General features: G+C 43.1%; 2 protein-coding genes across 2 annotated transcripts in view; one reads left to right on the top strand and one right to left on the bottom strand.

Annotated features, from left to right (window-relative positions):
• The window catches only part of LOC149287725 (uncharacterized), a 415,509-nt gene that overhangs the window by 357,187 nt on the left and 35,636 nt on the right, over nt 1–22,686 (bottom strand). The window lies entirely within an intron of this gene.
• Nucleotides 7,760–20,776, top strand: LOC149287738 (uncharacterized). Its single transcript, XM_089492527.1, has 4 exons — nt 7,760–7,780; nt 19,291–19,509; nt 19,592–20,587; nt 20,762–20,776. Exons 1-4 carry the CDS (start codon nt 7,760–7,762, stop codon nt 20,774–20,776), a joined length of 1,251 nt encoding a protein of 416 aa, XP_089348653.1.

A 22,686-nucleotide genomic window follows, 5' to 3' on the forward strand; every position in this document is an offset into this window, starting at 1 on the left:
CACAGCGTTGGGACATTGTTTGCTGGAAGTGACCAAAGTGCAGGGCCACCAGGATCCCCCTGCCCACCTGATGGCCAACACAAAGGCCAAGCAGACGTTGCTGGGCTCCAACAGAAAGAGGCTGCCGAGGGTTAACAGCTCTTTGGTAAGTTGCCATCCTGACTGTTATTTTCATCTGTGTCTGGGCTGGATCATGAAAGCAAGGGAAGAAGATACTGTCCCAGTTTGGCAGAGAGAGTCCTGGTTAATCCTCTGTCTCCTCATTTTTTCAGGGGCTTAGGAAATGTCCTATTTCACTCTCCTCCTCCCATTTCCTCCTTTCTCCTCAGGTCAGTTCAGTTGTTGCAAAGTGCATTCCAGGTTCAAAAGAGTCTACAGCCCATCAATGCAAAAGAGGGGAGAGGGGAGGAGAGAAGGGGGCAGGGTCTTGCCCTTGCCAGGAATCTGAGCTAAAAGCAAAATGCTGTACCCTTTCTCGCTTGTGTGATCTTTATCATTAACAACTTTGGCCATCTTGACCCACTTCTGGTGTTGCTTGTCCACATGTGTGTTGCTTTCCCCATCTGTGAAATGCTGGATGATATGGAAGAATATCTCTGGACTTAAATTGAGGGTGGGCCCAGTGGCCCTGAAGCCCAGAGTACTCCCCAGAACTGTTTTTTAAAAATGAAATTTGCCTCTGAAAATAGGTGAAATATGGCTAAATGAAAACTAATATACATGTTGGAATAGCCAGTATGTTAATCAATCAATAATATTCCAGAAATGGCCGAAATTATATTGTTTATCATATTGTATATTATATTGAAAGGATTCGAGACAAACTGGATCTCAAAGGCTGTAGCTTTTTGCTTTCTTGCAGAATTTAAAGTTTATTTCCTGAACTGAATTCTGAAGTGATGAAATAATATTTGCGATGCACCATGTGCTTTCCTCCCCTTTTGTTTAGTCACTCTCTGGATCAGGGCTATTTTCTATTGCAGGTGACCTTTGCAGATGTGGCTGTATATTTCACTGAGGAGGAATGGAAACTGTTAACGAAGAAACAGAGACTGATGTACAGTTATGTGATGATGGAGAATTATGAGAATGTGGCCTCTGTGGGTAAGGAACCTGAATCCATTTCCTTTCCTGTGAAGACTGAGGGCCCTTTCATAATTTACTGTCAGAGTGCTATGATTCCACTTTAGAATTATAAAATCAAAGAGTTGAAATAGACCACAAGGACCATCCGGTTCAATCTTCTGCCATGCAGGAATAGACATTCAAAGCACCCCCAAGAGATGGCCATCCAGCCTCTGTTTAAAGACCTCCAAAGAAAGAGACTCCACCAAACTCTGAGGGAGTATATTCCACTTTTGAAGAGCTCTTACTATCAGGAAGTTCCTCCTAAGGTTTAAGTGGAATCTCTTGTCCCTGTGGCTTGCATCCATTGTTCCATGACCATTAATTTGAAATTAATAATAATAATAATAATAATAATAATAATAATAATAACAACCATAATGCGATGCCACCATGCTCTGATGCAGTATATTCCACTGTTGAATAGCTCTTATTGTCAGGAAGTTCCTCCTAATATTTTGGTGGAACCTTTTTTCCTGTGGCTTGTGTGATCGAGTTTGGATTTATATAAATTTTGGGTACCAAGCGATCAAAAATCATGACCCCTGACTGACCCCATCACAGCCGCCATTATCCCAAAAGCGAGCTGACCACGTAGCCAGACAAGCCTAGTAGGCCATGGCTAAAGCAGAAAGGTAGATTTAAACCTTTAAAACCAGTTCTGGGAGTTGCCGTTGTCGCAGGCAACCTGAATGAGGACAAAGGAAGTTTGCCTCACCTATTGATGGTATTAAGTACCCAGCCATCTACATAGTAGTCTTCTCCCAAAGAAGTGGCAGACCCTTTTGTGTATCCATTGTTTAACTTTAGTCTTAGTCAATAGATAGCCATGAAGACCTTTGTTCTGCAGGTAGCTATAGCCTGAGGATATGTTTCGCAGTATAAATAAAACCCAGATTCCAGCCCTCCTTTGGGCTTTGTGAGCTACAGTTCCAAACCTCAACTCTGTCGAGCAATCGCTCCGGAGCTCTCTTGGGCACTGTGCCCTGCTGAAATCACTTGGGCAAGCCAAAGCCCACTGTCTCTTTCGGGCCTCTTGTTAGCTTAGCCCGCTGGAACTTAGCTCCTAGCCATCGTGCTTGCTTTCTGTTCCCTTCTGCCGTGTTCACCTACCAACATCCCTCACATCTGTCGCTTGGAGAAGACTCCTAAGGTAAATATTTCAACGGTGCCTCTATCCTTTCTCCTTTACCCCCAACTCTTCCCCTCCCTTGCTTTAGCATTGAATGTGTGTGTGCGTGTGTGATCCCTTTTTGGTTGTGTGGCTTTAATAAATATTTATATTTTATTTGCAACTCATTGACATTGCAGTCTCTGTTTCTTGGGGTTGGATTATATGACCTCTGGTATACACATAGGGATCCAATCTGCTGCGTGCGTTGTTAGGACACGCCTCTTGTAAATTTGAGCTAATTAAATTCCTCTGATTCGATCCTTCCTAACACTTGCGTCCATTGTTCTGTGTCCTTTGTTCTAGAGCAGCAGAAAGCAAGCTTGCTCCATACTCAGTATCTCTTCAAATACTTGAACAGGGCTGTCATATCCACTCTTAACCTTCTCTTCTCCAAGCTAAACGTACCCAGCTCCCTAAGTCATTCCTCAGAGAGCATGGTTTCCAGACCATTCACCATTTTGGTTTCCTTCCTCTGGACATGCTCCAGTTTCTCAACATCTGTTTGAATTGTGGTGCCCAGATTTGGACACAAGATCATTGCAAGTGAGCCCTGACCAAAGCAGAATAGAGTGGAACTATTACTTCCCTTGATCTTGACACTATACTCCTATTGATACAGCCTAGGCTCACATTGGCCTTTTTAGCTGCTGCATCACACTGTTGACACATGTTCAACTTGTGCTCTACTACCATTCCTAGTTCCCTTTCACATGTAATTTAATTGCCATAACAACTTCCTGTGGAATCTTGGAATTTCTAGTTTTAGTGAGGCACGATTCTCCACTTTGTATGGATTCTCAATATCCAATCCTAAACTGCCAAATCTGGAATGTCGTGGGAAGGAGCCATGGAGATTAATGCTTTTTGCCCCTAAATGGTCCTCAGCCCATTCCTGAGCAAGTTTCCTGGCTTTTGTGGCCCCTCTTCCAGCCTTTTGAGGCTCTGGAGAGGCTTCATGGGGAAAAAGGCCTCCCTTGGCCCTGCAATGGATCAGAGAGGGCCCAACAGTGGCAAAATGGCCTCCACTTCCACAAAGGGATGCTGTGGGATATTGAGGGGCAAAACATTATACCATATTTTTAGGCAACACAATTTGGGGTTTCCCCTGAGATCCCCTGGGGTCCAATGTGACCATCCCACTTCCCAACAGTAGTCCATCTCTATCTTAGAGATGCCTTAAGGTTGTTTTAAGGCTCATCCCTCACACTTGACCCTCACTAATATCAGAAACCAGGTCCCAGACTCCTTGTTCTGCCTTTCCTAATGCATTAATTGTATAATGGTTGTCTTGCCTTTCTCAAGAAATGAGCCTCAAAGTGTCCCTTTTGTGCATCACACTCTGTGGATGTGTGTCTGTGATAGAGAGATGGAGGCAATGTGAAAAACAGAAAGGCAGGGAAGAGATGCTGAAGGTCAAATGGTAAAGCAGTGCAGATGGGCAAGAGGCAGGGTTGGAGAGCGGAGGGAGAAAAGGAAGGGGATCAGGCCTCTGGGATCCAGGAGGGAAAGGCAGGAGCAAAGCCAGGATCGCCTAGCTTGAAAAATACACGAAGCATCACAAGAAGTAATTTGTATTGTAGCAATAAGGGTAAACATCAATCCATAAAATGAAATCCTAAACCTGGCAGGTAAAAATTGTCCCAAATAACTTTGAGAAATATAGACCTAAAATAGTAGCTTTGGCACGGTTGCTTAGAAAGTTGTATCCTAATCGAGTATCTCCCAAGCTGAGTTATATAACATTTCAAGCAGAATACAAGCTGCACATGGCGTGTTTATAGTGTTTATAGTGGCAACCCACTCATTAACTTCAAACTTCTAAAATGATTCATATAAAACAGAACAGTCAAATGGATATAGTGCAGAAAACACCGTATACAATCCTATTAATTCCAAAATGGAAGTTGTATAAAAATGTAATAACCTGACTCTTGGTCATAATTATTTCAAGATATTACATGGGTGTTTCTACATCTGTTCCAAAAAAAAAAATCTGCTACAAATAATCGCAGATGCACAATATCTGGCAACTTTAACAGTTACCTGCTCCTAATAATACAATTATTTGCAAGCTCTCCTCTCTGACTTGCTCTCTGTTTCCATCAACTTCACCATCTCTTGTACACACAACTCTAATCCACACCAATCCACATGTGAGCTGTATACTGTATTGGTTGTGAGTCATCTCCTGGTGCCACACAGCATGAAGGGACCTCTGCAGTTAGCTTCCATCATGCCTTGGTCTCTGACTCAGGACTTTATGGCAGTCTCACAGGATATGATGCCACTTGCCAATCGAACTATTTCTCCACATGTTTAATAGAATATTTTTCAACATTCCTTTTTCTGACTATCTGCTTCCAGTGATTCCCTTAAGTCCCCCTCCAATCTCTTCTTTGTTAACTCCTATAAATAAGGATACAATTGTTCCATGGATTTAGGGGCATAAGTAGTACAGTCATCCTTGGGTTACTAACAGAAACTCTCTTAATTTAATCTCTAATAAGGAGGGGTTAATGAGGGCTAAATCATGGGTAACACCCTCCTCTCTTAATGCTGATTTTCAGTCTTATCTGTCACTGTGCTTCTTTACAGAAAAATATTTGAGTCATGAGAGAATCCACACAGGGAAGAAGTCACATAAATGCCACCATTGTGGGAGACATTTTGCTTACAAGTCAATCCTTGTCATGCATCGAAGGGTCCATACAGGAGAGAAGCCATACAAATGCCAGCATTGTGGGAAATGTTTTTATATGAAGTCAGTCCTAGTGACACATCAAAGAGTCCACACAGGAGAGAAGCCATACAAATGCCAGCATTGTGGGAAATGTTTTTCTCAGAAGTCAGACCTAGTGACACATCAGAGAGTCCACACAGGAGAGAAGCCATACAAATGCCAGCATTGTGGGAAATGTCTTTCTCAGAAGTCACACCAAGTGAGACATCAAAGAGTACACACTGGACAGAAGCCATAAAAGTGCCAGCAGTGAACTAACATTATTTTTTGTCAATAAGGAATACAAAAAATATATTTGCAATCCTGCTGTGCTAAGAAAAGGCCTTTCTGATTTTGTTTTTCTGTCCATATGTCTGTTTATGTTTTAAAATTGTATTTTGTTAGATTTAGGTTTTAATTGCTAATAGGATAGATAATTGTTTCGGGTTGTATTTTGGCTGGGGATTGTGGTTCGTGGTATAAGTTAGCTAAATGGGGGGCTGGGATTTGTTGCAGTTGGTTAGAATAGTTTTGGGAATGATAGCGTTTGGAATTTGTGGGGTGTTGGCTGAAGAAATTGGAGCTGATATTAACAGGAAGGTGGTTAGTTTCTGGGAATGGCAAAGGGGGGCTTGTTACCTGTGGGGCATAGACTGTGGGAATTGAGGGTGGGGGCTAGGTTGTAAGAGGGTGGAGTTTTAGGTTTGGGGGTTTTAATGTATTGTTTGGATTGGAGTGGGCAGTTCTGACGTAAACGCTGAATTTTTGACTATGTGTTCTCAATAAAATTCTTTGTTGTTTCAACAGACTGGACTCATTGGTGTACAGAAGTTCTGCATTTGCCCAAAATTTACCCTTTCTTCTCTCCTCAGCCATCATCTCCATTCCCAGCTATAAGAACAGCAGAGGCAAACACACATACATTTGTGTGTGTGTGTGTGTGTGTGTATACATAGACTTTATTTCCAATGCATAGCCTTCCTTTCTTGCCTTTCCTGGGCTCCATTGTGGCCTCTTCGAAGTGTCCTCAAAATAAGGAAGGAAGGGGAGGTCACTGAACCCCCGGCACACTCCTTCCCTTCCCTCAAAGGCCGCCAGTGGAATAAACAGCAGGAGCAGTAAAGCCCTGGTGCTCCCTGCGCATGATCAGAAGGGGTCTTTGGATGTATGTGCGCATGCACAGTCTCAGCCCTAAAGCCATTGCTGCCCTCACACTCTGTTCTGAGGGAAGGAAGGATGGAAATGGGGGGAAACCGTTGTTCGTTCAGAGGAATGGCTGGAATGTCTTCTGGGGGGGGGGCTTGGGGATTATAAGAAGAAGGAATCCCCTCTTCTCCCCCCAACCAAAACGTAGGGGGCCTGCCAGGTCTCCTCTCCCTCTTTCCTTCCCTGCCCCCTCCTCGGGGGATTCCTTGGGGCCCTGGTACTTGGGGGTTATCATGAGAAGAGAGGACAGGGGAGACCATTAGAGAGAGGCATGACCATGGAGGGGGGTCCAAAGATAAAAAGGGCTTTGAGAAGCCCCCTCCATCCTGGAAAGTGGGGCAGAGGAGAGGCCCTCCCTTCTGATGCCTCATTTGGAGAAGATTTTTGTGCCAAATAAAGAGCACCACACAGCATAGGCTTCAATAGCATTGGAAACAACATTATTTGGGGGGGGGGGGAGTTTTCTCTGGGGTCTTGGGGGGAGGAGGGGGGAATCTGGGACCTGACTCAGGCACTCCCCCCCAGAAGCCATTATTAGAGCCTTCCACAGCTCACTGTGATGCTTTAAATGACCATTTTGCAAATAAAATCTCTCAGATAAGAGCCAACTTGGATGCTGACATTATTGCTGATGCTATAGGTGAGGTGTCCAGTGACTCTGTGAATGGGATCATCCTGGATCAATTTAAATCTGTGAGTACTGAAGCCATGGACAAGCTCCTTGGAAGTCTGAAGAAGACAACTTGCCCTCTCAACCCTTGCCCTTCATGGCTAGTCATCCAAGGAGGAGATGCACTTAGGACTCACCTGAGATATATCATAGATGCATCTCTGAAGGAGGGCTATTTTCCATCTTCCATAAATGAAGCGATGGTACAGCCGCTTCTGAAAAAGCCCTCCCTAAATCCCTTGGACATGAACAAATACAGACCGGTCTCCCATCTTCCATTTCTAAACAAGGTGATTGAGAAAGCTGTTGCTCTTCAACTCCATGTGGTCTTGGATGAAACAGATTATCTAGACCCATTTCAAATTGGCTTCAGGATGGGATACGGAGTCGAGACTGTTATGGTCGCCTTAGTAGATTATCTCCGCTTGAGTATGGACAGGGGAAGTGCAACCCTGCTGGTGCTTATGGATCTCTCAGGGTCCTTTGATACCATCAACCATGGCATCTTTCTTGAACGTCTGAAGGAACTGGGGACGAGAAGGCAATGCATTGCAGTGGTTCTGGTCCTATCTCTTGGGCAGATTCTAGATGGAGATTCTTGGGGATAGTTGGTCCTCTAAGAGGGAGCTTAAATCTGATGTTCCTTAGGACACATAAACATGAAGCTGCTGGGAGAGATCATCTGGAGACATGGCATTGGATGTTATCAGTATGCTGAGGAATCCCAGATATATCTCTCCATGTCCCGGACTTCAGCGTCAACTAAGAAAGGCATCTCCCCTCTGAATGAATGCCTTGAAGAAGTAATGGGCTGGGTGAGAAAAAAACGGAATGAAGCTGAATCCAGATAAGACAGAGCTACGTAATGTTGGAGATCCTAATCCAGGTATGGAGGTTTGACACGTGTGATCCACCTGTATAAGGGGTCACACTTTCCCTAAAGGACTATGTTAGTAGTTTGGGGGATGCTCCTGGATCCATCACTCCAGATGTCAGCTCAGATACATGTGACGGCGAGGAGTGCCTATTATCTCCTTCAGTTGATATGCTAACTGCACCCAGTCCTGGAAGCTGAAGACCTAAACACTATAGTTCTGATCTTAATTTTATTTCATTATATTTATCAATTATTTCTATTAACTGATTTTCTGAATATATATCTGCTCACCTTTTTCCTCAAATAATTTTTCAAAATATGTAGTGAAAGTATTTTTAATTTTCCCTTGTTCCGTTATGATTGTGTTATTTTGTTTAATTTTAGTTATCATTTTCTTTTCTCTCTCATTCTTTAATCTATTAGCCATCCGTCGGCTTATTTTATTAGCATTCTCAAATTGATTTTGCTTTGATCTTCTTAAATTTATAGCTATTTCCTCTGTCATTTTTTTCTCTAATTGTTCTTTGAATAGTTTTATTTCATTCATTATTTTTTATCCCCTTTTGTTTGTTGTAGTTTTTGTTCTCTAATTTTAAATTCATTCCTAATTTTTTCCTCTTTCTGCTTTTCTCATTTTTTATTTCCATTGTTCTTTGTATAAATAGTCCCCTTACAAATGCCTTACTAGTATCCCATACAACCTTCATTTTTACCTCCTTTCCACTGTTTCCTTTAAAAACCATCTTTAACTCTCTCTTTACCTTATTTACAAATTCTTCGTCATCTAGGATATCCTCTTTCATTCTCCATCCTATATTTTTGTCCCAATTTATATTTAATTCCAGCTCTATCATATTATGATCCGACATCGTCCTTGGCCAAATTTCCATTTTTTTCTCTTTAGTAACCAGTTGCTTCGTCACGAAAAACATATCCAACCTTGAGAAGGATTTATGTGCATCTGAATAGAAGGTATACCCTCCTTTGTTCCCATTACAATGTGACCAAACATCTAACAAATTAAATTCCTCTTTTAAAACAAAAAACCTCTTGGTAATTTTCCTTGTGTTTTCTTAATTACTTTTTTCTGGGATTTCCTGTCCCAAATTGGATTTAGAACTCCATTGAAATCTCCTGTCAAGATTAATTTGTCATTATCAACTTCTCTCTTAACCTCCGCCAAATTTCTATAAAAGGTTTCCTTCTTCTCTAATGGCCCATAAACATTAATCAGTACATATTTAACATTATCTATCAAAATCTCCACACACAAGAATCTACCGTCTTTATCTTTCTTCAGTAGCTTTGCTGCATACGTTTTATTCACAAAGATTGCAACTCCCCTCTTCCTTTTATTTACTGTGGCACAAAATAATGTTCCCAATTTACTATTTCTCAAATATTTTATATCTCCATCTTTTATTTTTGTTTCCTGTAAACACAATAAATCAAAATTATTCTTCCCTAGATACTGCATTACATGCTTTCTCTTTCTCTCTTGGCTTATTCCTTTTACATTCCACGAAACTATTTTAAGCCCCATTTTCCTTTTAGAGAGGTTCTTATGTCTTTTATGTAGACTTTCCTATCTCTCCTGAGTAACCCTCTTCTGAGCTTTTGTTTCCCAAATTGTCAGTATTTACCTCCTTAATCCCTAGATTATCTCTCCTTCCTTGCCCTTTTCTCTGGGTCTTTTCTTCTCTTTGTCTATTTACACTTTCTCCTTCCTTCTTGTCCCTTTCTTTATTTCTTTCTTCTTGCTCTCTGTTATCTCTGCTTAATCTCTCATAAAAGGCTTTTGCTTGTTCTATTGTACTTATCCTATATCTCCTCTGATGGTAATGAAAGATCACTCCTTCTATCTTATCCCATCTGTACAGCATCTCATTCTTACTGCAAAAGAATATTGTTAGGAATTTATATCCCTGTCTCTTTCTAATTATTTGCAATGGTAAATCCTTATAAATTTCCACTATTCTGTCTTCCACAATCAATTTTTCTCATATTTACAATATTTGCTCTCTCATCCTTGAGCTTGTAAAACATACCGTAATGTCTCTGTCCAATTTCCTTTCCTTTGCTGTCTTTGAGCTAAGTCTAAATATCTTATCAATCTGTGCCTCCATCAAATCCTCCTCAATATCCACATATTTTGCCAGCATAGGTATAATTTTGTCATATATTTGTTTGTCTTGTTCTTCTTTACTTTCCCTAATTTTAATTGCCCTTTCCCTATATCTGACCTTCTGCAGAAGATTACTCTGTTGTTCTCTTGAGCCTTTTCCAATTCTTCTGTTTTTTTTCCAGACTTTCCGTTCTTTCTAATACTTCTTCCACCTCCACTTTCACTCCTGATATCTCTTTGGCTAAGTTGTCTATTTTCCCCCCTAATCCATCTAGAGGAAAGGAGATTAAATGATGGTCAGAAAGTGGAAAGTCAGGTGCCAGGTAGTCAGAAATGGCGCAGTTTGCAGCAAGAACCAGGTCAAGACAGTGACCAAGAGAATGAGTTGAAGAGTTGGAGTGTGGTTGGAGGCCAAAAGAAGCCAGGAGAGAGTTAAAGCGAGATGTTGTCGGGTTATTGGAATCATCAACGTGGATATTAAAGTCACCTAGGATCAAAGTGGGGGCTGAATCTGAAAGAAAGAATGTCAGCCATGATTCAAAGTCTGAGAGGAACTGGGTGGCAGAACCAGGAGGGCGATAGATAACTGCAACATGGAGCTGTAGAGGAGAAAAGAGTCTAATAGGATGAAACTCAAAAGAAGAGGAATGATAGCTGGTGGGGAAGATAGAACTTGAAACTGGCAGGAGTTAGATAGCAAGATACCAACCCCTCCTCCTCGACCCTCAGGGCGGCTGGAGTGGGTGAAGGAGAGACCACCAAAAGAAAGGGCAGCGGAGGTTGTAGTATCATGGGCTGGGAGCCAGGTTTCTGTGAGAACGAGGAGGTTAAAGGATTTAGAGAGAAAAAGGTCATGAATTGCTGTTGCTTTAGGGGCAGCAGAGTGGCAGTTCCAGAGGGAACAGAGGAAGGGAAGCAGGGAGACAGGGAGAGGCCGAATGGGGATCAGGTTAGGAGAAATGTGGGGAGCCATGGGAAAGATAGGATTCACTGCCCAGTGATTAACGGGGGAAGGTGTGACACAACAGCAAGGATGACCCTAGCAAAAACAGCAAGGATGACCCTAGCAAAAACAGCAAGGATGGACCTAGCAAAAACAGCAAGGATGACCCTAGCAAAAGAATGGAGACAAAGGAAAGTTCTTGAAGTAGAGGAAGGCTGTTAGGGCTATTTGATGCACTGGAAGCAGATAAACTCACAAGGATCTTACAGAAACAAAACAAAACTAAAATGTATAGATTGATAGAAGACTGGGATAAAGTGCTGGACTATATCAAAAAAGAAAGGAAGACTGAAGGGCATAAAACGGATAAAAAGAGAACAAAGACTCAGCAAAGAACATACACTTTGGAAGTCTTTTAGTTTGTTGTGGAATCTGAGGTTGGATGTATGGTGAGTTTGGATGTAATTTAGTATGTTTTACAAGTTTTGTCGCTTGTGAATATTTGTATTTGTCAAGTCTTTTAATTGTATCTGTGTTATTGTTGTTGGTCCCATAGGTTTTTCCCCCCCTTTTACCAATAAAGTTAAAAAAAGTACAGAATCCTGAAATCTAGAAAGCATATCCAGGAGAAGGTGTTTATGCCACACTGCAAACAACAACCTCCAAAATCCACAAAACAGTGATACCTTTCTCCTGTTTGATGTTTAACACTTTTTCCCAATGAAGAACCCAGTTGAGCTTCAAAAGCATGTTTTATCTATTTTGTGCATTTTGGCTGGCCACTAAAGGTATCCCTGTTTTGTGGATTGTGGGTGTGATTGTGGTTTGCTGTATGGTCCAGCCAGCATGGCAACCTCTGGATATGATCCCTAGAGTAGGAATCCCTCTTCGTCTCATGGCTGTTTGGGGCTTTTCTCCCTCCCTCCTCTCTGCCCCATAAAAGTCAAGGGGGGACTCGACTCACCTTTGCGAAGGTCTCTTCCAAGGGGCTAGGATTCAGAGACATAGGTTCAATTTGCATTACAGAAATAGTGCACTTCAACACTGCTTTAACTACCATGGCTCAATTCTATGGAGATCTGAGATCTGTAGGTTTGTGAGCCAATCTCAGTGAGCTCTGGTGTGAAAACAGACTACAAATCCCAGAATCCCATAGCACTGAGAAATGGCAGTTAAAGCGATGTTGAACTGCATGAATTCTGCAGTGCAGATTCAACCATAAGCCATGTTATTCAGGAATATCAGTATCCTAAGGGATCTTGTAGCACCTTTGAGACTAACTGAGTGAAAAAAGTTGTAGCATATGCTTTTGTAGACTTGCGTCTGGAGGTTTGTAGAAGAGAGTCATGGCAACCCTAGTAGCCAGAACCTTCTTTTGTCCTCCATTTTGGGAGAGGAGAGAGGGAGGCCGAATGGAGAGCTCCCTGGGAAAGAAGCTGTGTCTCTCCAGGATGACAATCCAGAGACCTAGGAGCAGGGCCTCTGTGGAGGAGTCGCTGTCTGAAGCATTGGACCTTCTGGGACCTTCCTTTTGTGCCCATGGAATACAACGGCTTCTTCCCACCAAGAACCCAAAATAGTCCTCTCTGAAATCCCTTTCTGGGAGCATTGGTGAACTGCCCTGGGCCCTACTATGTTGCAAGAAATAAAAATACACATTTGAAATAATCCAAAGCAGCTCATGTTTAAATAATACATGCCTTAAAAGATTCTCCCCATGCCAGCCTGGGCTTCCCTTTCAGGTTACAATGTGGTGGGCAAAGCATGACCCATGGCTCCATGCATCAGGGACTTCTCTGTAACCCACAGCGGTCAAAAATGTCTGGGGTCTTTTCATGATCTTGGGATGTGAGGGGCACTTCCGCCATGTTTTGTGGGACCCCTGGGTCAATTTAACACCATAAGATGAGGTGTCCTCTGCTTGCTTCCCAGAAGCATGGCGAAGACGTCCCTCATGTTGATGTTGATGCTTATTTTAACCAATTCTATTTTATATTATTGCCTATTGTTTTATACATGTTTTGTAGATTGTCAGGTTTTATTTTTATTGACTTGATCATTTGTATGTACAGCACTGTGTACATTTACAGCGCTATAGAAATAAATGATGATGATGATGATGATGATGATAAAGTTGCACTCTCTCAGCCTCAGAGGATGGCCATGGGAAACCCACTCTGAAGGAACCTGCCAAGAAAACCCCTTCAGAGACTCCCATAAGGTCACCATAAGACCTGGAAACAACTGGAAGGCAGACACCAAGAACAACATTGGAAATAGGTGCAAGCCTTGCCTTGGGAAAGTGTAATGACTGGGCTCCAGTCAATGGAGGTCTTCTTCAGGCAGTAAAGGGAGGTTTATGCAAATGCAGAGTGACATCACTGCTACGGAAGGCTCTCTTGACCAATCAGAGAGCAAGATGAAAGTTCTTCTGGAAGCTTCCATGAGAAGGAGATATAAGGCCTGAGAGACCAAGAGACAGTTGGGGAATTGTGTCGGTTGGAGATCGAGAGAGAGAGTTAAAGAGCGGATCTTGGAAGTTAGTCTCAGAATTGGACGCTTAGGTCTATTTCTTTCTTTAATAGCTTGTATGAAATGAATATTATATACTTACAAATATTGTTCCTGCAAGACTCTTAATATCTTGTAGGACTTATATTTCAGTTATATTTTGTTATTTATAGTAAATATCTCCTTGGAGTATCTACTACTCATTGCTCCTTTTACACGTGTCTTGGATCAGTTGATGCTTGGAAAGATCAGTAAACTGGTCCCAGTGTAGATTAAGGGAAACTCTTTTATAATTCACTGGATGATGGCAGTGTGATTTGAGGAAGTTAAGGGTCTCCTGCGCTAAGAGCCATAATGTCTAAATGTCTAATTAACAATTTGTAATCCACTCTGATAGCCTTTTGGCTGAAGAGAGGGGTATAAAACTATTATTATTATTATTATTATTATTATTATTATTATTATTATTATTATTACAGGGCCGCAGTTTGGCTGCTTGGACCACCGGAGATCATCACAGTGAGTCAGTTGGAAAAGCCCATCTCACTCCAGAAAATAAAGGTACTTCAGGAGTTTGCACTCTGAGTCTTTCTGTAATAATAGCTATAAAACTGATAATAGCATTTGGGACTTTTAGTGTTTTAATAACAAATATGGTAGATTTAAATGCTGCTTTAAAACCTCTTTCCATCTGCCAGCTTTGTGCTGGTTTTGGGGGGAAATGCGAAAGTGTTGGGAGGGAGGGACTTATTGTAGCACCAGAGCCCTCTGACAGAGAAGGATCAATGTCTCACAAAACTACATTTCCCAAAATTCCTTAGCACTGACCCAGGGCAGTTAAAGCAGTCTCAGATTGGATTATTGCTGCAGTGTGTTTTGGACTTAATGACCCTTGGCAAGTCACACTCTCTTAGCCTCAGAGGATGGCAATGGCAACCCCTCTCTGAAGAAACCTGCCAAGAAAACCCCATGATAAGGTTGCCTTAGGGTTGCCATAAGTTGGAATTGAATTGAAGACACACATGAAGAACAGATAAAAGTCTGCAATTATTTCTCAGGGTGTACATGGGAATGGGAGGCAGTGTGGTGCAGTGGTTTGAGTGTTGGGTTTCAACTCTGGAGGCCAGAGTCTAGTGCCCCACTCCTCCATGAAACCATCTGGGTCCCTTGGGCAAGAAGCCACACTCTCTCAGCCTCAGGGAAGGCAATGGCAAATCTCCTTTGAACAACTCTTGCCAAGAAAACCCCAGGAGAGGCTCCCCAGAAGTCGGCAATGAATTAGGGCCACTCCACAAAAAACAACAAAGCCTGAAAAAAGAGACAGTGTGGTTCAGTGGCTGGAGCATTGGACTGTGACCCTGGAGCCCAGGGTTCGAATGCCCTTTTGGCCATGGAAACTCACTGAGTGACCTTAGGCAGGTCACACTCTCTCAGCCTCAGAGGGAGGCACTTGCAAAACCACTTCTGAACAAATCTTGCCAAGAAAACCCTGCAACAGGCTTTCCTTAGGGTTGCCATACGTTAGAAACAACTTGGAGGCACACAACGACAACAAGAGCAGTAACACCACTAACACAAGGCAGCTAGGTAGAAAGAAAGAAAGAAAGAAAGAAAGAGAGAAAGAAAGAAAGAAAGAAGACATGGGAGTTGTAGTCCTCAGTTCAGAGGGATTGGAGGGACCTTACTGCAGGGCAGGGCCCCCTTTTCTTTCTGGCCATGTGGATGCTGGGAGATCCTGTCCAGGAAATACACTTTAAGTCCCATTGGCAAGAGAAAAGGCTACTACTGCCGTTCAGATCCAGTTTGCGCTAAATCCTTTATGAGGCCAGAAACCCCTTTGTTAGGAAGCGAACACTGAATATCTCAGGAAGGCCCTATATCTCCCAAGGCCCCCTCCCTCCAGGACCTCCTTCCACTCTTCCCCTCAGTCTCTCTCTCTCCCCTGAAGGCCTCAAATGTTAACTGCCAAGTGCTTAGGCGGAAGCAGCCATTTTGTGTTTCAGCTGCCATTTTGTGTTCTGGCAGCCATTTTGTGTTCTAGTGGCAATTTTGTGTTCTGGCAGCCATTTTGTGTTCTGGTGGCCAATTTGTGTTCTGGCAGCCATTTTGTGTTCTGGTGGCCATTTTGTGCTGTGGCAGCCATTTTGTGTTCTGGTGGACATTTTGTGCTGCTTGTGACTGTGGGGAATAATGTTCCGGAACCTTCTCTGAGCCTCAGTTGAACAGAGGCCTCTTTTCCTCTCCTGAGGCTCCAGAGTCTGAAGGGGGCCAGGCTCTTTGGGCCAAAAGGAAGGAAGTGTGTCCCTATGTGTGCCATTTGTGTCTCTTTTCTTAGAGGGCTTTCTTATTACACAGCTCTGCTCCTTCTGGGGAACATGGGTTTTAAAAGGGATCAGAAATGGGGAGGATAGTTTTAATACAAGCCTTATTATTATTCTTCACAAACATTGGGCCTCTATTCTCCAGTGTTGCTACAAGTGGGATCAGGCTAAAACTGGCCATTCACTGACACAGGTCCTACCACAGAATTGTGGAAGCAATCCCATATGGCCATTCCATGCCTAGTGAGAGTGTTAGGTGTGAGGTATTGAAGAAGCATGCAGCTGTGTTTATGTAGTGAGAAGCAAAATGAAGGCATCTTCCTCTGAAGGTCACTAGGGAGGTCAGGAGGTTTCAACAAATGATGCAACCATTTCACATCTAGGTATGGGGACATAACCAGGGCCCTCTCCAATTCCCCATCCCCTGATCCCCCACCACTCCAAGAAGGCATGGAGTATCTCTTCTGTAGGGGAGCTGCAGTGAATCTATGCTAGGTCCAGGGGGCTTTGTTTGATGCAGAGGGAGGAAGGGGATGCCCACCTCTGCATCGGCCCAAAGGAGCCATATGTCACCTGCGTATGTCACCAGAAGGATGATGTTCTTTGTGTCTTTGGGTGCTGCAGTGTTTCTTGCCAAGCCAATCCTAATCCTGGTCCCTTCTCTCAGGAACTTCATCTCGGCCTCCTTGTACACGGCTTTGGGCCTCTCTTTCTGGAATTGACCAAGTGCAGGGCCACAAGGATCCCCTGCCCACCTGATGGCTGACACAGAGGCCAAGCGGAAGGAGTTGTGCTCGAAGAGAAAGAGGCTGCCGAAGTACAACAGCTCTTTGGTGAGTCATTATCCTAATAGCTTCATCTGTGTCACTGCTGGGCCAATTTATGAAAGGAAGCAAATAAAATACTGTCAGAGTTTGGCAGAGACAGTCCTGGTTAATCCTTTGTCACCCCATTATTTCAGGGGCTTTTAAAAATGTCCCGGTTGCTCTCTCCTCCTCCCACTTTTCCCCTTCTCAGCTCACTTCAGTTCCTGAGGGCAATTGAGTTTGGCCCCCATCAATTCAAAAGTGGGGAGAGGAGAGGAAAGAAGGAAGCAGGACATGGCCCTTCCCAGGAGGCTGAAGCAAATGCAAACTGCTGTGCCCTTCCTAGCTTGTGTGATCTTCCTCATAAACAACTTTGGCCATCTTTACTGCCTTCTGGGTTGCTTGTCCACATGTATCTTGCTTTTCCCATCTATGAAATCTTTGGGGCTATAGAAGAACATCTCTGGATCTAAATATGGGGTGGGCCCAGTGGCCCTCAAGCCCAGAGTGCTCCCCAGAAGCGTTATTAAAAATGACGTTTGCCTCAGAAATGTGGCAAGAAATGTCTAAATGCACCATAATTCTTTGCTGGTTAAATGTACTGTATGTGTTTGGATAGTCAGTATCCTAATCCATCATCAATATCCCAGACATGGCCTAAATTATATTATGTATTATATTGAAAAGATTCTAGACAAACTGGATCTCAAAGACAGTAGCTTTTTTCTTGCTAACAGAATTTAAATTTTATTTCCTGGACTGAATTCTAAAGTGATCAAATAATATTTGGATGCACCATGTGCTTTCCTCCCCTTTTGCTTAGTCATTCTCTGGATGAGGGCTATTTTCTGTTGCAGGTAACTTTTGCGGATGTGGCAGTATATTTCACTGAGGACGAATGGAAACTGTTGACGAAGAAGCAGAGACTTATGTACAAGGATGTGATGATGGAGAATTACGAGAATGTGGCCTCTGTGGGTAAGGAAGCTGAATTCATTGCCTTTCCTATGAAGACTGAGGTCCCTTTTATACTGCATAATCATGGCACTATGATTCCACTTTAGAATAATAGAATCATAGAGTTGGAATAGACCACAAGGACCATCTGGTTCAAGCCGTTGCCATGCAGGAAACACATTGAAAGAATACCCAGTAGATGGCAACCCAGCCTTTGTTTAAAGTCCTTCAAAGACCTTTAAAACCCTTCAAAGAAGGAATAATAGTAATAACCAGAATGAGACACTAATATGCTCTGAGGGAGTATATTCCATTGTTGAATAGCTCTTACTGTCAGGAAGTTCTTCCTAATGTTTAGGCTGAACCTCTTTTCCTGTGCCTTGCTTCCATTGTTCTGTCCTTTTTGAATTGTGGTGTCTAGCACTGGACACAGTATTCCAGGTGGGCTCTAACCAAAGCAGAATAGAGTGGCACTATTACTTCCCTTGTTCTAGACACTATACTTCTATTGGTGCAGCCAAAAACTGCATTGGCCTTTGTACCTGCCGCATCACACTGTTGACTCATGTTCAACTTGTGGTCTACTTGGACTCCTAGATCCCTTTCACATGTAGTTTCATTCAGCCAGGAGTCACCCAGCCTATATCTGTGCATTTATTTTTCCGGCCTGAGTACAGTACCTTACATTTTCCTATGTTGAAATTCATTTTTTTAGCTTTGGCCCAGCTTTGTCTATTCAGGCCATACTGAAGTTTGATCCATTCCTCAGAGGTATTAGCTACTACTCCTAATTTGGTGTCATCTGCAAATTTGATAAGTATACCCTCAATTCTGTCATCCAGGTCATTGATAAAAATTTTGAATAGCACTGGGCCCAGGACAGAACCCTGTGGGACCCCACTGGTCACTTCTCTCCAGGATGAAAAGGAGCCATCATTGGGTTCAGCCAGTCAACCAGTTACAAATCCATGTAACCGAGTGTTCAAAAAGGTTTAAATCACTTTAGAATGTTTCTGGCGGGGGGGTGGGGTGGTCTGAAACCAAATTGAATGCAATGGGTCCTTGGTGCAAATATCTCAGACAAAAATCATTAGCACATAGAATCTCGAGTCCTTCTTGGCTCTGAATTTCGATTGTGTTCAAAATCCAGTGTACACTACAATCTGAGGGTGACACTTTGAGATGCAACTCAGCAATAACATAGCAGAGTACGGAAGTAAATAGCCAGATATATAGATATTGGCAATGCACTGACCACTTTTCACACTTAAAAATAAGTCACAAACACAGTTGATTTCATCTAAATCCTTTGAGGTTCTCTATCTTGAGTTGCAAAATAATGCAAATATTTGCAAGCTCTCCTCTCCGACTTCCATGATCTTCACCATCCCTTGTACACACAACTCCTATCCTATCCACACCAATCCGCATGCGAGCTGCATACTGTATTGGTTGTGAGTCATCTCCTGGTGCCAAACAGCATGAAGGGACCTCTGCAGTTAGCTTCCATCATGCCTTGGGCTCTGACTCAGGACTCGATGGCAGTCTCACAGGATATGATGCCACCTGTCAATCAAAGTATTTTTGCATATGGTTAATGGAATATTTTTTCAACAGTCCTTTGTCTGAATATCTCCTTCCAGTGATTAAGGTACCTTAAGGTAGACCCCCTCCAATCTCTTCTTTGTTAACTCCTATAAGTAAATATACAATTGTTCCATGGATTTAGGGCCATAAGCAGAAGGGTCATGCTTCGGTTACTCACAGAAACTTTCTTAATTTTATCTCTAATAAGGAGGAATTAATGAGGGCTAAACCATGGGGTAACACCCTCCTCTCTTAACTCTGATTTTCAGTCTCATCTGTCATTGTCTTTCTTTACAGAAGAACACTTGAGTCATGAAAGAGTCCACACAGGAGAGAAGCCATACAAATGCCAGCATTGTGGGAAATGTTTTTCTCAGAAGTCAGACCTAGTGAAACATCAGAGAGTCCACACAGGAGAGAAGCCACACAAATGCCAGCATTGTGGGAAATGTTTTTCTTTGAAGTCAGACCTAGTAAGACATCAGAGAGTCCACACAGGAGACAAGCCACACAAATGCCAGCACTGTGGGAAACATTTTGCTTACAAGTCAATCCTTGTACTGCATCAAGAGGGTCCACACAGGAGAGAAGCCATACAAATGCCAGCATTGTGGGAAATGTTTTTCTTCAAAGTCAAACTTAGTGATACATCAGAGAGTCCACACTGGAGAGAAGCCATACAAATGCCAGCATTGTGGGAAATGTTTTTCTTCAAAGTCAAACTTAGTGATACATCAGAGAGTCCACACTGGAGAGAAGCCATACAAATGCCAGCATTGTGGGAAATGTTTTTCTTCAAAGTCAAACTTAGTGATACATCAGAGAGTCCACAATGGAGAGAATCCATACACATGCCAGCATTGTGGGAAATGTTTTTCTCAGATGTCACACCTTTTGGAACATCACAGAATCCACACAGGAGAGAAGCCATGCAAATGCAAGCATTGTGGGAAATGTTTCTTTCAGATGTCAGACCTAGTGAAACATCAGAGAGTCCACACAGGAGAGAAGTCACACAAATGCCAGCATTGTGGGAAATGTTTTTCTTTGAAGTCAGACCTAGTGAGACATCAGAGAGTCCACACAGGAGAGAAGCCATACAAATGCCAGCATTGTGGGAAATGTTTTTCTTTGAAGTCACACCTAGTGACACATCAGAGAGTCCACACAGGAGAGAAGCCATACAAATGCCAGCATTGTGGGAAATGTTTTTCTTTGAAGTCACACCTAGTGACACATCAGAGAGTCCACACAGGAGAGAAGCCATACAAATGCCAGCATTGTGGGAAATGTTTTTCTTTGAAGTCACACCTAGTGACACATCAGAGAGTCCACACAGGAGAGAAGCCATACAAATGCCAGCATTGTGGGAAAGCTTTTTCCCGGAAGTCAGTCCTAGTGACACATCAGAGAGTCCACACAGGAGAGAAGCCATACAAATGCCAGCATTGTGGGAAATGTTTTGCCTACAAGTCAGTCCTTGTCATGCATCAAAGAGTCCACACAGGAGGAAAGCCATGCAAATGCCAGCATTGCGGGAAATGTTTTCCTCAGAGGTCAAATCTAGTGAAACATCAGAGAGTCCACACAGGAGAGAAGCCACACAAATCCCAGTAGTGAACTAATATTATTTTTGTCAATAAGGAATATAAAAAATATATTTTCAATCCAGTGGTGCTAAGAACAGGCCTTTGTGATTTTGCTTGTAAGGATTGTCTATCTCTATGTCTATGTTTTCAGGTTGTACTTTGTTAAGTTTGGGTTTTTAATGGTAATAGTATATATAGATAATTACTTTGGGTTCTAAATTGTGGGTCGTGGTATAGGTTAGGTAGCTGGGGGGCTGGGATTTGTTATATAGGAGTTATGGGAATGATAGCTTTTGGAATTTGTGGGATGTTGGCTGAAGAAAGTTGGAGTTTGGTATTAAAAGAAAGGGCTAGTTTGTGGGAATGGCAAGGGGGGCTTGTTAACTGTGGGGCATAGACTGTGGGAATTGGAGGTGGGGGCTATATTTGGAAGAGGGTGATATTTTGGGTTTTGGGGTTTTAATATATAGATTGGATTGGAGTGGGCAGTTCTGGCTTAAAAACTAAATTTCTATGTGTTCTCAATAAAGTTCTTTGCTATTGCAACACACTGGACTCTTTGATGCACAGAAGTTCTGAATTTGCCAAAAACTGACCCTTTCTTCTCTCCTCAGTCCTATTCCCAGCCATAACAACAGCAGAGGCAAATACACACACACACACACACAGGATACACAGAGAGAGCTTTATTTCCAAATCAGAGTCTTCCTTTCCTGCCTTTCCCTCCTGAGTCCAGCTCTGCACCTTGGACTCCATTGCAGTCTCCTCAAAGGAGAGAAGGAAGGGGAGGCCACTGAACCCCCGGCGCATACCTTCCTTTCCCTCAGTGGAATAAGCAGCAGCATCTAGGCCCTGGCAATCCCTGCACATGTCGAGGAGGGGAGGAAAGCCCCCTCTTCTCCCCCAAAGAAAGGCAGGGGGCCTGCCAGGCCTCCTCTCCCTCTTTCCTTCCCTGCCCCCTCCTCAGGGGATTCCTTAGGGCCCAGGTGTTTGGGGGGGGGTTATTATGATAAAAGGGGGCAGGGGAGACCCTTGGAGAGAGGCATGGCCATGGATGGGAGGGGGATCCAAAGGTAAAAAGGGCTTAAAGGAGCTCCCTCCTTCCTGGGAAGTGGGACAGAGGAGAGACCTTTCTGATGCCTCATTTGGAGAAGGGTTTTGTGCCAAATAGAAAGCATCACACAGGATAGGGTTCAATAGCATTGGAAGCAACATTTTTTTCAGGGGGGAGAGAAGTTTTCTCTGGAGTCCTGGGGGAGGGGGCTCTGGGTGGGGGGGAGAGAAGAGCCAAAATCAAGACCAAAACCAAGAGGAGGGAGACAGAGGGACCTCAAAGCTCTGGCAATCCCCTGGCAACCCGGGAACTAGGATCCAGATTGGGCACCCCCCTCACATACTTACCTTTTCCCTCACAACAACCCTGCAGAGGAGGACCAACAGAGAGACCCACAGCCCCAGAAACATCCCCCCTGGTTCTGGGAGCATACTGAAAGGGCCTTGGACGCCCTTGAAGGGATGTTGTTATTATTATTATTATTATTATTATTTATATTCTCCCTTTTCTCAAAGGAATCAGATTATAGTAATAAAATAACATTCAATTAAAGAAATACAATTAAAATTCCAAAAAACTCAACACTCCCCCCAGTTATAAAAACATTAATCAACGCCTAAAAAGCTATTAAACAGCAAGAAAATTTAAAACATCGAAAAGAGAATACAGTAAAAAAAAAATTCAGGCAAGAAATGTGTCATTTTCTGAAGGTGAGAGGGGAGGGCAGGAATGGTACATCAATAACAATTTCCATAACAGTAACGATGGCAAGAGTAAGGGTCAGGGGGAGGGAGAGGCAAGTCAATAGATCTAATCTAGTCTGGAAAGGCCTGCCGGAAGAGATCCGTCTTAATAGCCTTCCTAAAGGCTTCCAAGGTGGAAATATGACGGATCTCATCCGGAGGTCGTTCCAGAGCCTGGGAGCAGCTGATGAGAAGGACCTCTGGGTCACCGCTGAAAGTCTGGTCTTCTTGAGTTGTAGCAGGTTCTTCCCAGAGGACCTGAGTCTGAGGGTGGATAGT

Source organism: Sceloporus occidentalis, unplaced genomic scaffold (genome assembly GCF_023333645.1).
Source record: "Sceloporus occidentalis isolate IW3139 unplaced genomic scaffold, rSceOcc1.0.p SCAF_57, whole genome shotgun sequence".
NCBI lineage: Eukaryota > Metazoa > Chordata > Lepidosauria > Squamata > Phrynosomatidae > Sceloporus > Sceloporus occidentalis.